The 18,032-nt window shown below is 42.2% G+C and overlaps 1 protein-coding gene across 1 annotated transcript in view; it reads right to left on the bottom strand.

Moving 5' to 3' along the window:
• dna2 (DNA replication helicase/nuclease 2) overlaps nt 1-18,032 on the bottom strand; it is an 84,852-nt gene that overhangs the window by 42,605 nt on the left and 24,215 nt on the right. The window contains exons 6-8 of the mRNA XM_063071483.1: nt 13,437-13,568; nt 8,265-8,490; nt 3,486-3,603 (exon numbers count right to left, since the gene is read on the bottom strand). Coding sequence (XP_062927553.1) covers nt 3,486-3,603; nt 8,265-8,490; nt 13,437-13,568 — 476 coding nt within the window. The remainder of the gene's footprint in view (nt 1-3,485; nt 3,604-8,264; nt 8,491-13,436; nt 13,569-18,032) is intronic.

Here is an 18,032-nt window from a genome sequence, read left to right as displayed (position 1 = left end):
GGAGTATCAATGATGTGGAAAATATGCGAGATAACACATTTAGTGAATTGGGCACACCAAAGGAACCGAAAGGAAGGAGATGAGAGAACACCACACAAAAAAAACATTTAAGGGGAAGCAAATAGTGCAAGGGTTCAGCTAATAATCTCTCAAAAGGAAATCAGCACCTTGGAAGCAGTAACAACATTCTGTAAGTTTCAAGGTAGTTATAGAAAGGAATGAGTTTGGTCCTCAAGTTAGGTCCTAAATTGGGGAAGGGTAATTGAACAAGAGAGGACTTAGGCAAAAGATAGAATGGGAGCAGATGCTTGTGAGAAAAACTATATCTGATAAATAGAACTTTTTTTTATATAGAAGAGTACAGTATATGACATTTATTTTACAATAAACATCTAACTTTACTAAAATTATCAAATGCTATTTCTGGTGTTTGGAAATCATGTTGTGAGTTCCCTACACTACAATACTTTCAAAAAAATACCGAATTAGCTATCATCTTGAAAGGCCAGCACAATGGTAGAGCAGCTGCCTCACAGAATCCCAAGTTCAATCGGACCTCAGGTGCACTTTGTGTGGAGTTTGCCCTGTAACCCCATGGATTTCCTTCCACATCCCAAAGACAGATTAGTTGGTAGTTCAATCAACACTGAGTTGATCCTTGTGTAAGTAGAATTTAGAGGCTGAAGAGAACGTGGGTGGAATAAATGCAACAAGGATCCTATGGGACAGAGGGCTTGTCTCTACAGTGCCTTATAAAACTATTTAGCCCCCAATTGTTTGTTCACATAAGTGAGTGTTACAACCATGAATTTTGATCAATTTAACTGAGAATTTTTATTTGTGAATCACGTGATCCTTTTCTCCCCACACTAAAGCCCAAAAAACAGGGAAATTTTTAAAGCATGAGAAACTAAAAATTCCAAACCTGAAATGTCAGCAGTTCAAAAGTATTCATACCCCTTTGCTCAGTACTGCCAGAGATGTCTGATAGGGTCAGACTTTGACTAGAGCTATCAAGAACGTCAATTTTCTTCATTTGAAGTCACTCCATGATTCTCTGGCAGTGTGCTCTGGGTCATTATCGTTCTGAAAGATTAACTTCCTCCCCAGTTTAAGCTTTCTGGCAGAAGCTGGCAGGTTTTTAATCCAGGATCTCTCTGTATTTAGCAGCACTTATCTTCCCATCAATTCTGACCAGATTTCCAGTCCCTGCTGTTGAAAATCACTCCATAGCATGATACTTCCTCCACCATGCTTTATAATAGGGGTGATGTTACCTGGCTGATGTGCAGTGTTAAGATTTATGCCACACGTACTGCTTAGTGTTGAGGTCAAAAAGTTCCACTTTAATTTCATCCAACCACAAGGCCTTCTTTCACATCTTTACAGGATTTTCTAAGTGACGCTTTGCAAAGTTTTTACAGGCAAGGATATGCTCTTTTTTAACCAGACCTGCTTCTTTGCCACTTTCCCATAAATACACATTTTGTGCAAAACCTTAGAGATTGTGGAGCCATGAACTTCATCTCCAGTTGCAGCCACTGACTTCAGCAGCTCACTCAGAGGAAATCTGCAGATGATGGAAATCCAAGCAACACACACAAAATGCAGGAGGGACTTAACAGGCCTGGCAGCATCTATGGAAAAAAAGTACAGTCGACATTTCGGGTCGAGACCCTTCAGCAGGACTAGAGAAAAAAAGACGGGGAGTAGATTTAACTGCCTGGCCTGCTAAGTTCATCCAGCATTTTACGTGTCAACTGCTGGCATTACGGTAACCTCTCTTACTAGTTGCCATTCTTCTCTGGCAACTAAGCTTAGAGGAGCAGCCTGACCCAAGCAACGTGGTTGTAGTCTCATATCTTTCCCCACTATTTCACAATGCATTGCACTGAGCTCTGAGGTATGTTCAGTGCTTTTGAGATGGTGTTGTACCCTTCCCTAGATCTGTGCTTCTCTATTATCATTTCCCTTACTTGTCCTGAATGCTCTTTTGACTTCAATTTGGTTTGGTCTGTTGAAGATCTACCACACTGTTGGATCTTACAGAGAGAGGACCTATTTATTCCTATTAATTATTTGAAAACAGGTAATCCTCCAATTTTCTACATCAACAAATTGGGCAAGTTGGTAAGGTAATATATTGCACCTGAGGAAAGATACTGTAGCAATTACAAAGGGAATGAGTATCTTTTTGCCTCATTATTTTGGTTTTTAATTTTTTGTAAATTGTTAAGAGGTTTTGGAATTTTTCTTTTGATTTGAAATGATGCACATTGTTTTGTAGGTTGGCTCAAAAAAATCATACTTCAATATGTTTTAAATTTCAAAAATGAGACAGTAAAATGTGAAAATATTTGTGGGGGCCCAATACTTTTTAAAGGCACTATATAAGGCAGGAAACAAAGGCCAGTGGTGGGAGAATGTTTTCCTGACTGGAAGTCTGTGATGAGTGATGAATCTTAGCGATCAGTGCAGGAGCTTCTGCCATTTCTTACATATACTAACAACTTTAATGTGAATGCCAAAGAGATGATTAGTAAGTTTGCAGATTACATGAAAACTGGTGGTATTGTGGATAGCAAGCAAGGTTGTCCAAGGTTAAGCAGGATAAGGATCAACTGGTAAATTGGGTACATTGCTGGCAGGTGGAATTTAATCTCAGAAGAAGCAGCATATAAATCTATTGTCGTTTGCACATCTTTACAGAAATAGTGCACCACTGCAACAGGAAGACAGGGCGAGAATCTTCTTATGAAACTGCCTATTAAGTTCTTACAAACTCAAAAGCTATCATTTCAACGAAAAGGCCAGCATTGATACAACTCCAAATAGGAAAGGCAAGCTAAATCAGATATCTTACCCCTATCTGATTATTTCATTTTCAAACTCATGAATGTCAAGGTTATTATTGTGGTCCAACTCTTGCCTTGGTGTCAGACTCACAGACACAAAACTGCCCTATACATTTCCCAATGAATAATTAGTTCTTTCAAGATAATTTGTTTGAAATGGCCACATTGACAGTTTTACCCCTTTTTCTCTTTTGATTATCGTAAAGTTTATCGTAAAGGTTATCGCAATGTATTCGGCCATATTTATTCTAGATTTATGTGTGCCTTGCCAACTGGTCAGAATTAAATTGTGAGAATGTATTTGTTGATCTACCAGCCCAATCCTGCGTCCCTCGTCCCACATCTAATGAGTACACATTATCTTCAGAAAGATGTGGGTGGTAGCGTAGCAGTTAGTGTAATGCTGTTACAGCACCAGAGAACTGGGATCAATTCCCACCACTGCCTGTCTGAATGTTCTTTCTATGACCACACAGATTTCCTCTGAGTACTCTGATTTCCTCCCACATTACACAGTGTTAGCAGGTTAATTGGCTCTGACTGGACTGGTGATGGCCAACATGGCAGAGCATTTCACCATGTTGACAAAAACTGAGCATGAGTCATATGCATTTTGTAAGTTTTTGATACCTCTCCTGTCCATATGATTGCCTGGTACTGGATACATGGCACCGGTCTTGAGGTAAAGCAGAAATCCAGCCTCGGGATCTTCCCTGAGCTCTTGGCTCAACAAAGTGTACAGAATAACCTAGAGGAAAGGAGCATTTGCACATGTAGTTTTAGATGAACCAACTTAAACAAGTTTTAAAACCAAGTTTTATTTACTGCTTGAACATCACAACATCAATTTGCCTACCTAAATAAGTACAGTCACACACACAAAATGCCGAAGGAACTCAGCAGGTCAGGTAACATCTACAGAGGAAGATGAACCATTTGAGGCTGAGACCTTTCATGAGGACTGGAAAGGAAATGGGCAGAAGACAGAGAAAAAAAGTGGGGGGAGGATTACAACCAGCAGGGGAGAAGGGGAGGAGGAATAAAAACTAACGATGTGAGAAGCTGGGAGGTGATAGGACATAGAGGAAAAGAGCTCATGGGGGATTTTAATATGCAAGTAGATTGGGAAAATCAGGTTGGAGCTGGACCCCAAGAGAAGGCATTTGTAGAGTACCTATGAGATGGCTTTATAGAGCAGCTTGTGGTTGAACTCACTAGGGAAGACGCAATTCTGCAATAGGTGTTGTGTAATGAACCAGTTATGATTAGGGAGCTTAAGGTAAAGGAACCCTTTGGAAGCAGAGATGATATTAGGGTAGAATTCACCCTGCAGTTTGAGAGGGAGAAGTTAAAATCAGCTGTATCAATATTACAGTGAAGTGAAGGGAATTACAGAGACATGAGAGAGGAGCTGGCCAAAGTTGATTGGAAGGCCACACTAGCACAGATGACAGCAGAACAGCGATGGCAGGAGATTCTGGAGCAATTCAGAAGACGCAGGAAAGATACATCCTAAAGAAGTAGTATTCTAAAGAGAGGATGAGGCAACCGTAACTGACAAAAGGAAGTCAAGACAGCATAAAAGCAAGAAAGGGTACATAATATAGCAAAAATTAGTGGGAAGTGAACAGTATTAGGAACTTTCATAAACAAATAGAAAGCATTAAGGAGAAAAGATGAAACATGAGTCTAAGCTAGCCAATAATATAAAAAGGGTAACTAAAATGTTTTCAGATACATGAAGAGTAAAAAAGCAGTCAGCGTGGATATCGGACCACTGAAAATGATGCTCAAGGTAGTAATGAGGGATAAGGACATGGCAGATGAACTTAAGTATTTTGTATCCATCTTCACTGACACACACCAGCAGTATGTCTGAAATTCAAGAGCATCAGGAGCAGAAGTGAGTGTAGTTGCTATTACTAAGGTGGTGGTGTTTGGGAAGCTGAAGGGTCTGAAGATAGACAAGTCACATGGAACCACATCCCAGTGTTCTGAAAGAGGTAGCTAAAGAGATTGTGGAGACATTAGTAGTGATCTTTCAAGAATCACTAGATTCTGGAATGGTTCCAGAGTACTGAAAAATTGCAAATATCCACTTTTTAAGAAGCAAGGGAGATAAAATACAGGAAATTATAGGCCAGTTAGTCTGACTTCAGTGGTTGGGAAGATGTTGGAGTCCATTATTAACAGAGAGGTTTTGGGATACATGAAACAATAGGCCAAAGCCAGCATGGTTTCCTTGAGGGGAAATCTTGCTCGACAAATCTGTTGGAATTCTTTTGAGCAAATAATAGATCGGATAGACAAAGAAAGTTACTGGATCTTGAGAAGGCCTTTGACAAGGTGCCACACATGAGGCTGCTTAACAAGGTAGGAGCCCATAGTATTACATGAAAGGTGGATAGAAAATTGGCTGACTGGCAGGAGGCAAAGAGTGGGAATAAAGGGAGCCTATTCTGGTTGGCTGCCAGTAAATAGTGGTGGTCAACAGGGGTTGGCATTGAGACAGTTTCTTTTCATATTATATGTCAATGATTTGAATGATGGATTTGATGGCTCTGTGGGCAAGCTTGCAGATGATACGAAGATTGGTAGGGGGGCAGATAGTGTTGCAGGTATGACAGAGTGTGCAGAAGGACCTGGATAGCGTGTGAGAATGGACAAAGAAGTCGCAGCGGGAATATAGTGTAAGAAAGTATATAGTCATGCACTTTGGTAGAAGGAATAAAGGAATAGGCTATTTTCTAAATGGGGAGCAAATTCAGAATCAAAGGTGCAAAGGGGCTTGGGAGCTTTCCTACAGGATTTCCTAAATGTTAATTTGCAGGTTGAGTCGGTGTAAGGAAAGCAAATGGAATGTTAGCATTTGTTTCAAGAGGACTAGAATACAAGAGCAAGGATGTCATGCAGAAGCTTTATAAAGCATTGGTCAGACCACACTTGGGAGTATTGTGAGCAGTTTTGAGCCCCTTATCTAAGAAAAGGTGAGCTGTTATTGCAGAAGGTCAAAAAGAGGTGACGAGAATGAATCCAGGAGTAAAAGGTTAACCTTTGAGGAACATTTGATGGCTCTAGGCCTGTACGCACTGGAGTTTAGAAAAATGATGGGGGGACCTCATTGAAACTTATCAAATATTGAAAGGTCTGGATAGAGTGGATATGGGGATGTTTCCTATAGCGAGGGGGTCTAGGACCAGAGGGCACAGACTTACAACAGAGGGGCATAGATTTAGAACAGAAGTGTGGAGGAATTTCTTTAGCAATAGGGTAGTGAATCTGTGGAATTCAATGCCAGATGGCTGTGGAGGCCAAGTCATTGAACATATTTAAAGTTGAGGTTGATGGGTTCTTGACTAGTAAGGGTGTCAAGGGTTACGGGGAGAAGGCTGAACAATGGAATTAAGGGATAATAAAACATAGAATGGCAGAGTAGACTCGATGAGTTAATGGCCTAATTCTGCTCCTTTTTCTTATGGTCTTATGATGCTGCTCTTGTGGTCTAAGCATCTGCCCTCTATCTTGTAGAGGCCAAATATCAGCTGACGGTCAGCTGCTAAATCATAAACAATAGCCCACTATTGCCCAGGCAGTTACAAATCCTATTTTTTCAAAAGATCTTCCCTTCACAGCTTTCACTCAGTTTTCGGTGCCAATCCCACATTGCCCACTTCTACCTTTCGTTTCATTATGATCATGCCCCTTTGACTTCCTCTCCATTTTGGCCAGTCCAATGCCCTCAGCCACTCTGTAAGTGTCCTCTACTCTTGGCTCAACCAGCTCATCTCTATCACGCAAAACAAAATCAGACTGCTAGAGGGAATCAGTAGGTTGGGCAGCATCCACAAAGGGGAATGGTTAATGGATGTTTCGGGTCAAGGCCCTTCCACCGAATTGTCCAGTGCCAGATGGAGGTGTTAACCCAAAACATCAGAAGTCCTCTTCCCTCTACACATGCTGTATGACCCACTGTGTTCCTCCAGCACTATCATTTTTCTCCAGATTCCAGCATCTGCAGTTTCTTGCATCTCCAAGTTTATCAGAGATGCACAGTACAATCCTTCTACTATTGTGTTTCACAACAGGAAGCTCTTCCGGTCCTCTGCTTCTTCCTCAAATGTGGACACGAACAGTTCTCATTCACCTTACACACCCTTGCATTGAACAACCTCCTTGAACTCCAATCACTTTTTCCAGTTCAGAGCTATAGATAAGGGAACTCCCATAAACCCAAACAATGCCTGCCTTTTTTTAATCTACAGGGAACAGACTTTGCCATCAACAACTTCATTTGATGCTGCTTCTTTCCTGCAAGTTTACAAGTCTCAAAGATTTCAGTACCTTCACTGCTAATTTCCACACTATTCCTTTTCACATGTTCCTTCTCTGATTCTTCCCTTTCTGATCTTCCCTTCTCCAAATACAAGCCAACCACAAGCATTAATTACAATCTTACAGACTCCACACCTGTCTTGAACTATACCTGCTCCCAAACTGGCTGTAACGAATCCTTTCCATTCCTCCGTCTCCACTGTATTTGCTCCAATGAATAAATTTTCCATAGAAATGAAATGTTTTCCTGCTCCCTGTGTCAGAGCTCCTAACTTAGTGGGCTACTTTCAACAGTTCAGCTCTCAGTACTCAACTCCCTTTCTCCTCCTAGACAGAATTTCCATGCTCCTCACCTTCCACTCTACCAGCCTCCTTATTCAAAAGAAATTTTTCAATTTTCTCCAGCTCCAGCAGGATTCTACCACCAGATACAAACTCCCCTTCCTCATTTCAAATATTTCCTCCTTTGTGGTCCCTCCTTAGTCCTCACCAACCACTCTCTAACACATGGTACTTTCCAGTGCAATCACAGGAAATTCAAGTACCTCTCCCCTTCAGCTGACCCTGGGAAACACTTTTTGTCCTAACCAGCATGAAAATACGCAAGATCTGGTGTCCTCGATGATGTGCAGAACCACAACATCAGTAACAAACCTCTGCTGGGTTTGTCCTGCTGGTGGAACAAGACATATTTTACAGATCACGACAAAAGCATCTGAGATGATGGCTACAATTGTCCCAGCAGTTGCTGGATGAGTAGCTTGTGGAACAACTCTCCCAACCTAAGTAAAAGTCCTCAGAACATTGAGTGAATCCGATCAATGTCAGTCCTCAGCATCCATCCAGACTGACATTTTAAATTCTAAACTTAAGTTGAAAAGGTAACACAGGAGCTTGTTGGTAAAATAAAAACGTCAACAGTGAAAGGAAGCTGGGATCAAGGTCTAAATTCAGAGAGTGGTTAATGAGTTGGTCAATGTTCCCTTTCTCCCTCATGAATGTCAGCACTTTTGGAACCACAACCCAGCAAGGGGTAACATCTTCAGAAACACTGTCCCAATATGCTGATGACTATACCTGACTTCTGTGCTCCACAGAGTTGGATTGCTTCCCAGTTTTAAGCTCCAAAGGCATGACTCTGTTCTGGCTCCTGCACCGGCGGTGAATTTTAACAGAAGCAGTTACATCAATCTTGCCCTTCAAGCCAAACCTTGGGGACCAAATATTCTCTTCAACGTCTTCAATATCAAGAATTGTGATACCACATGCTGAATCTGATTTGATCAGATCACCATCACTAGGACTGGAAAAAAAATAGAAAAAATGTATCTTAGGTATAAATGCCTAAAGATCGGGTAACCACTTTGTGAGCATTTCCATTCAGATAGTGTTCCTTATTATCCCATCTTTGATTCCAACATTTAGGGTATTAGGTAGCAGATTAAAGAGCAGAACCCGCAAACTATAATCCGTGGATACTTCCAGCGCCATCAGTACAAGGAATAAGAAGATGACGGTGTGGCTAAAGTTATGGTGTAGGAGGGAGGCTTTAGATTTTTGGCCCATTGGTAGGTGCATGGTCCTACCTACTCTCTGGAGTAGATGGGACCAGTGAAAGCAGGATGAGTTACATCTGGACTGCAACAGATCCATCATCCTTACTGGGAGGTTTGATCAGCACTTGGGAATATGATTTTGCTGTAATCGCCGAGACACGGTAGAATGAAGAACAGTACTGGCAACTCAACATTCCGGGTATGGATGTTTCAGACGTGATAACTAGGGAAAAAAAAAGAGGAGAGGGTCCGGCATAATTGTTCAAGGAGACCATTATTGCAATACTGAAGAAGAATGTCTTAAACGACTCCTCAAATGAGTAGCGTTTAAAATAAGAAAAGGTGTGATCACTTTACTGGTATTATACATAGAGTAGTTATGGGTGACAGATGATACATATTCAGAATAGAAAATGGGTCTACATAATCCACAAACACCATTGAGATGTTGTGCTGACTTTAAGAGATGGTGTCTGATGTAATGAAGCCAGAGCAAAGCGGCTGCTTTTGGCTTGTTCATAAGGAAGTAAAGGGCTGCGGCTTTTGTTATGCATATAAAAATCCTACATTGGTGACCCCAACACTCTCAGACAATTCCAGAGTTACTCAACAACATGTTAAGGTTCAAGATACATTTACTATCAAGTTATGTATACAGTATACAACTCAGATTCATCTTCTCCAGACAGCCACGAAACAAGAAACATGGTAGCCATTCAAAGAAAAACATCAAACCCCCATGCCCAAAAAAACTAATTACATAAATGGCAACAGGAACATCAACACCCCACATGCAAAAAAAATTATTTGTCTGCACGTGACTTTCACCTATTACAGACTTTTGTACTGTGAGTTTGAGACTGCCAAACAACTGCTCTTCTTGCCTGGCCTGGGTGATGTTCAGCCTTCAGAATGAATGCTATCTCCCCTGGGCAATCACCAACCTTGTTTTACTTTTAAAGAACTCTTTATGCAACAAATGCCTGATCAAGTATACACAGCCCTCACTAATACACCTATGAAGGACTATAGGGAGTTTGCTAAAATGGCCAACAGTCTAAACTCAGCCAGGCAGAGGTGCATCATTCCTCCTCCTTTCTCTGTCAGCAGAGCCTCCAGTAAATTCACATCTGCAGCTCTACATCAGACAACACCAGGTCTATGATTTTACCACACACTTCTGTACAAATGCCATGCAGCTTCGACAGTGCCAACCTCAGGTCGTCTGTGAACACTGTGGGTTCCAGCTGCTAGGGTTGACTATTGTTCATTACGGATACCCTTTCAGGGTGACGCTTCCTGTGTGACATAGGCACTCAAGTGGGTATGCTGCCAGCATCGCCCATTGATTATAAGGCAGAGTGACAGAACCTCGCTGGAGGCTGTCAACAACAGCAGGATCTGGGCTTATGGAACACAAAGTGTGACGCTCAGCTGCAGTGGATGACGCTGCACACGTGTCTTTGTCTTGGCTAAAGCAGTTCAACCTCTGCTTGCCGGAAATTTCCTGTGCACTAAAGGGCTATTAGTAGCTTTTAAGAACTGCCAGCTTGTGGATGCAAAGGACTTCGGGTTGTTATCCTGTACCCTAAGTTCCCCATGACAACTCTGTCAAGTGCATGCATCACCACATGTGAGTTTACTCACCTACTGGGCAAATTCCCAACCTCACCAAGTCCACATTTTCCACTACAGTCACCAAGCATGGGGTCAAGCACATTTCCACAAATGGCTCACCAGTCCATGCCTGTGTGCGTAGGCTGGATTCAGAAAAGCTGGCCAGTGTGAATGCTGAGTTTGCTAACATGGAAATGCTGGGCATTGTACACAGGTCAAACAGCCCTTGAGCTTTACCCCTCCACATGGTCTCTAAGCCCAACAGTGGTTGCCGTCCATGCGATAATACTGCTGTCATAAGTGAGGCCTCCACCCCCGATCAGTACCCGGTGCCACATATTCAAGACTTTTCAGCACCTGTGAAAGATAATGGTTTCGAAAATGGACTTAGGCAGGTTTTTGTGTGTGCTGAGAATGTTTCTAAAACTGCTGTTATAACCGCGTTTGACCTATTTGAGTTTCTGCAAATGCTGCTTGGGCTGTAAAATGCAGACTTTCCAGCAACTAATGGACTCTGCGTTAAAAGACTTAGATTGTCTTCTTGTTTACATACTTGTCACAAGCGCATCCAAATCAGAACACTCATCACACCTCCGCACACTTTTCAAGTGTTTAAGGCAACATGGGCTGATTATTAACCCCGTTAAATGCCAGTTCGGGTTGTCTACTATTGACTTTCTCAGCCACCGCATCTCCACAGAAGATGCCACATCCATTCCGTCAAAAATCACCAGTTTTATGGACTTTCCACTGCCCCACACTACCAAAGCAGTGCAAGAGTTTTTAGGTCTGATGAATTTCTATCACCCTTCAGCGAGCCACTGAACTTGTGCTCCCCTGTACAGTACCCTTAAAGGCAATACCCCTAATCACATACTTGAGGGCTCAGCAGACACGATCATCTCCCATGGGTCCTGCTGGGGCTTAGAACGGTCTAAAAGAGGACGTGCAGACTTCCACAGCTGAGTTGGTGCACGGGCAGCCACTATGGGTGCCAGGAGATTTTGGTTTTCCCAGACGATACTATGTTTAAATTTGGAGAAAATTAGAAGTAATCTTTACGATTCTTCAGTTAAATTTGAAGACTTGGAGATCTTTTATTCAACATTTTCATTTAATGTAACTTTTTTTCTTTCTCTGGCCATATCTACATTCCCTTCTTGCTTTTTAACTGTTTTTAATGGAGGTCGGGTTTGAGGACGTGATTGTTTTAAGTTGTTTAACTCTACTTGATACCTAGTTAGCCCATTGCTTTGCTTTTTAGATTAGTTGCACGGTGGGTTTATTTTCCTTTTTCTATTGACATATTTGAAAATTAGTACACTATTATATTACCTTGTTATTTTATATTTAAACTGCACTGTTTGTACTAACTTCTTTTTGTGTATTAATATCTCTTAAGTTACATTGCAACAGTGTATCAGTGCCTATATGGTTTACCTTTTCGGTACTAATTCAATTAAAAGATTTAAAAAGATGTCATGACAGTCTCGTTAGCGTCTAAGCAGTGTTCTGCCCTCCATATTAAACTCAATTCTTTTGCCCCTATTCCTACCTCCCATCATGGCACACAGCACACTTGGGTTCTAGTTAACCAACATTCTACCTCGTCCATTTTTGTCTGCTACGTTGCCCATCAAAACCTCCTTAAGCCCCCTTACAATGGTCTATTCCGCGTTTTGAAATGGGGAGAAAAGACTTTTATTGTAGATAGGAAGGGTAAACTTGAAAGTATTTCTGCAGATAGCCTTAAACTGGCCCACCAAGACCGGGATGGTTCCACTACCACACTCCCTGCATCAGAACATGAACACGTGCGTGTTAGCAAAGCCCTGGATGAACCAGAGGCACCTGATGTTACTCCAACCAAGTCACATAGGACCCGGGCCAAGCTTCAGACAGACTTACAATGTTGGTTTAGGTGAATTCTGGCGGGGGGGGGGCGGTAAAGGGTAATGTAATGGGCGACAGATGATAGATATTGTTCATAATAGAAACTGTTCTACATAATTCACAAACACCATCATTGAACTGTTGTATTCACTTTCAGAGACGGTGTCTGTAATGATATCAGCGTAAGGCAACTGCTTTTGGTTTGTTCGTAATGGAAGTAAAGGGCTGCAGCTTTTGGTAAGCACATAAAACAAATCCCGCCATGTTTAATTCTCAAATCCTACAATACTACAGGTGCATCCCAACGGGCAGCAGGAGATGGAAGAGCAGATCCATTGACAAATCTGAGATAGGAGACAGAATAGGGTTGAAGTGGTACAAGATTTCAACTTTCACAATGTCAACAGGGAACGCCTTAGTGTGAAAGGATTAAGAACTTTTGGATGCATGTATATAGGGATGGGTCGATGCTAGACCTAGTCCTAAGGGAATGAAGCTGGATGAAGTGTTGGGGAAACATAATTTAAGCATGTTAGCAATCAGATCACAAACAAGAGAAAATCTGCAGATGCTGGAAATCCAAGCAACACACACAAAATGCTGGAGCACCTCAGCAGGCCAGGCAGCACCTATGGAAAAAAGTACAGTTGATGTTTCAGGCCAAGACTTTGACTGTGCTTATTTTCCATAGATGTTGCCTGACCTGCTGAGTTTCTCCAGCATCTTGTGTGTGCTGCTTGAAGACTGTTAGCTTATCTTAATATGTTACAGTGTGAAAGGATAAGGATGGTGTGGAAATTACGGAACTGAACTGGGGGAGGCCACTTCAAGGTCATTAGACAGAAACTGGCAAATACTGAATTGAAATGGCGACTTGCAGATAAACCAACATTCCAAAAGTAGGAGTCTTTTAAAATTGAAATACCATGAGTTCAGGGTCAACATGTTTTCATAACCCTGAAGTGCAAGCATGGCATGTCCAAGGAACCCTGACTGTTAAAGGCACTCCATCTATGGGCCTCTTACATCACAGGCATAATATGCAGTTCAGAAACTAAGGTGGGAAAATATGACTTGCTTGTGAGTTTAACATCAGCAGTTACCCCAAACAGCTTATTCCATTGCAAGTACATACATTTCACTCACTTCATTTACATTCAATGCAATAGTGAGATACACCTACAGTTTAAGCTGCAATTGGCGTTTGCCAGACTGAGGGGAATCATGCATATAATCTTGGGCCCAGGTCACCAACGATGGGAGATATTCTTCTACTGTACACACCACATCTCCTTGACTCAAATTTAGGCTGTACCTACACGTCAAAAATAAGACAAGATCATAGTTAGTCCAAAGGTGTGGCAAAGTTGGATGTCACAACATCTAGCAATTTCGTCTAGTGGATAATTGGAGTCTGAAATTGATATGTTAAAGGACAAATCAACAAAATGGACATTACATTTCTTCTCAAGCTTGCTAGCTACAATACACAAATAACACAGAATTTTAATTCTGGAATACTGTTTCTGATTAGGATCAATACTTGATTCAACAGTCCATGCTCATTATTACACATTTCATATAGAGAAACAGTTCCAGATGTTCTACAAAGACAAAAGGAAGAATGGAAGGGAAACCACTGGAGAACCTATCATTTAATTCCCATAAGAACCACACTAACATTTCCAAAAGGGAATAGCTACCACACTCGACAGTATAGTCAGGAGCCACATTCCAATGAGAAATGTCCTTCAATGTTTCGCTGCTTGTTAGGGAGTGAGGGTGGGATCTGTTCAGAAAAGCAACACATCCATTTTAGCTGTGGCCCTCTACACGCACGCAATGGAACCGCAATTACAGACCAAGCTGAATGTGTGGTAACAAATCATCTACTTTATGGAAACTAATATATTGTTTCCCTTAATATGATTGTGTCTTTCACAATGAGGAAGAACAAGAGAAGGAATGCAGCGGGCACGTCCCAAAGACCATAACTGAAGATGAAGCACTATGCTGAATATTACAGTCTGAAATTGTTCTAGTAGATAAACATAATTACTACCGAACAATACACAGTATGCTATTATTTTTACATTCTTTTACACTTCAATAAAATTAAATTGAGAAGTTTGGATCGGTAATACATGGCATGGGTATGGAGGGTCCTGGTACAGGTCAATAGGATTATGCAGCTTAAATGATTTGACATGGACTAGATGGAAACAAACACTCTGTCATACATGTTATTCCTTCAAGCTGTGGAGTCATACAGGATGGAAACAAACACTCTGTCGTACACGTTATTCCTTCGAGCTGTGGAGTCATACAGGATGGCTTGCTTCTGTGCTGTACTTTTCTAACAATCTATCTAGATACCAATTAAAATTCATTCAGCTACCCTTCAAAAATTAATAGGAAAATCATGAAGGTTCTTAATGTAAACACAGAACATTACAGCGCACTACAAACTATTTGACCCATGATGTTGTGCCAGCCTTTTAAACGACTCTACGATCAATCTAATCCTTCCTTCCTACACAGCCCTCCATTTTCCTATCATCCATGCGCCTATCTACGGCTTTCTTGAAAGTCCTTAACGTACTTACTTCTACCAGCACCCCCTCATACTGCGTTCCATAAACCCACTGCTCTTTGTGTAAAATACTAACCTCAGACATCCCACCACTAATCACCTTTAAATTGTACTGCCTCATATTAGCCATTTCCACCGTGGAAAAAAAGTCTCTAGCAAACTATGCTTCTTGTCATCTTGAACATCTTGTCTATCAAGCCACCTCTCATCCTCCTTCACTCCAAAGAGAAAAGCCCTCGCTCACTCAACTTATCCTCATAAAGCATGCTCTCTAATCCAGACAGCCTCCTGGTAAATCTTCTCTGCAGCCTCTCTAAAGCTTCCACATCCTTCCTATGAGGTAACCAGAACTGAACACAATATTCCAAGCATGCTCTAACCAGGGTTTTATGAAGCTGCAACGTTACTCGCAGCTCTTGAATGCAAATCCATGAATAAGGCCAATACACCGTACACCTTCTTAACAACCCCATCAACCTGCATGAAAACTTTGAGGAATCTATGGACATGGGTCCCAACATCCCTCTGTTCTTGCACACAGCTAAGAATCCTTCCATTAACATGAGCAAATCTGCAGATGCTGGAAATCCAAGACAACACACACAAAATGCTGGAGGAACTCAGCAGGCCAGACAACAGCGATGGATGAAGAGTCTCTGCCCAAAATGTTGCTCTTTACTTTTTTACATCGATGTTGGATAAGTCGCCAGGACCGGATGAGATGTACCCCAGGCTACTGTGGGAGGTGAGGGAGGAGATTGCTGAGCCTCTGGCGATGATCTTTGCATCATCAATGGGGACGGGAGAGGTTCCGGAGGACTGGAGGGTTGCGGATATTGTTCCTTTATTCAAGAAAGGGAGTAGAGATAGCCCAGGAAGTCATAGACCAGTGAGTCTTACCTCAGTGGTTGGTAAGTTGTTGGAGAAGATCCTGAGAGGCAGGATTTATGAACATTTGGAGAGGTATAATATGATTAGGAGTAGTAAGCATGGCGTTGTCAAGGGCAGGTCATGCCTTACGAGCCCGATTGAATTTTTTGAGGATGTGACTAAACACATTGATGGAGGATGAGCAGTAGATGTAGTATATATGGATTTCAGCAAGGTATTTGATAAGGTACCCCATGCAAGGCTTATTGAGAAAGTCAGGAGGCATGGGATCCAAGGGGACATTGCTTTGTGGATCCAGAACTGGCTTGCCCACAGAAGGCAAAGAGTGGTTGTAGACAGGTCATATTCTGTATGGAGGTCGGTCACCAGTGGAGTGCCTCATGGATCTCTTCTGGGACCCTTACTCTTCATGATTTTTATAAATAACCTGGATGAGGAAGTGGAGGGATGGGTTAGTAAGTATGCTGATGACACAAAGGTTGGAGGTGTTGGGGATAATGTGGAGGGCTGTCGGAAGTTACAGCGGGACATTGATAGGATGCAAAACTGGGCTGAGAAGTGGCAGATGGAGTTCAACCTAGATAAGTGTGAAGTGGTTCATTTTGGTAGGTCGCATATGATGGCAGAATACAGTATTAATGGTAAGACTCTTGGCAGTGTGGAGGATCACAGGGATCTTGGGGTCCGAATCCATAGGACACTCAAAGCAGCTGCGCAGGTTGACTCTGTGATTAAGAAGGCGTACAGTGTATTGGCCTTCATCAATCGTGGAATTGAATTTAGGAGCCGAGAGGTAATGTTGCAGCTACATTGGACCCTGGTCAGACCCCAATTGGGGTAGTGTGCTCAGTTCTGGTCGCCTCACTACAGAAAGGATGTGGAAGCCATAGAAAGGGTGCAGTGGAGATTTACAAGGATGTTGTCTGGATTGGGGAGCATGCCTTACGAGAATAGGTTGAGTGAACTCAGCTTTTTCTCCTTGGAGCAACAGAGGATGAGAGGTGACCTGATAGAGGTGTATAAGATGATAAGAGGCATTGATCGTGTGGATAGTCAGAGGCTTTTTCCCAGGGCTGGAATGGTTGCCACAAGAAGACACGGGTTTAAGGTGCTGGGGAGTAGGTACAGAGGAGATGTCAGGGGTAAGTTTTTTACTCAGAGAGTGGTGAGTGTGTGGAATGGGCTGCTAGCAACAGTGGTGGAGGCGGATACGATAGGGTCTTTTAAGAGACTTTTAGATAGGTACATGGAGCACAGTAAAATAGAGGGCTATAGTAATTTCTAAGGTAGGGACATGTTCAGCACAACTCTGTAGGCCGAAGGGCCTGTATTGTGCTGTAGGTTTTCTATGTTTCTATGATGCTGTCTGATCTGCTGAGTTCCTCCAGCATTTTGTGTGTGAATCCTTCCATTAACCCTGTATTCTGCCTTCAATCTCAACCTTCCAAAGTAAATTACTTCACATCTTTCCAGACTGAACTCTATCTGCCACTTCTTAGCCTACCTCTACATCACATCAATCTTCCGTTGTAACCTATGACAACTTTCTACACTACAGCTCCACCGACCTTCATATCATCTGTAAAACTTACTAATCTATCCTTCCCACTTCCTCACTTATAGAGCAGGGATCCCAGAACAGATCCCTGCAGAACACCACTAGTCACCGACGTCCAGGCGGAATACACTCCATCTACACCCACACTCCGCTTTCTATGGGCAGGCTAATTCCGAATCCATGCAGCCACATTTCCCTGAATTCTATGCCTCCTGATTTTCTGAATGAGCGTACATGGAAATCTTATCAACACCTTACTAAAATCCACCCACTGCTCATCCTTCATCAATGTGCTTTGTCACATCCACAGAGAATTCAATCAGGTTCATGAGTGATGATCTACCCCTCACAAAGCCATGCTGACTATACCTAATCAGATTATATCTGCTTGCAAATTCTGTCTCTAAGAATCTCCTCCAATAATTTGCCCACCACTGAAGTAAGACTCACTGGTCTGTAATTCCCAGGGTTATTCCACTTGCTTTCTTGGGACAAAGTAATAATATTTTCCTCCCTCCAATCAGCTGGTAATATTCTAGTGGCCAGTGAGAAACAAAGATCATCGCAAAGGCACAGCAGTCTCTTCCCTGGCTTCCTATAACCTGGGACATATCTGTCCAGCCCCGGGGACTGATCTATTCTAATGTTTAAAAGTTCCAGCACTTCCTCTTTCTTAATGTCAACATGTTCTACCAAATCAGTCTTTTCGACACAATCCTCACAAAGGTCAGGTCCCC

Source organism: Mobula hypostoma, chromosome 19 (genome assembly GCF_963921235.1).
Source record: "Mobula hypostoma chromosome 19, sMobHyp1.1, whole genome shotgun sequence".
Lineage (NCBI taxonomy): Eukaryota > Metazoa > Chordata > Chondrichthyes > Myliobatiformes > Myliobatidae > Mobula > Mobula hypostoma.
The sequence above is the reverse complement of the archived record's forward strand: the minus strand, read 5'-3'. Positions and strand labels throughout refer to the sequence as shown.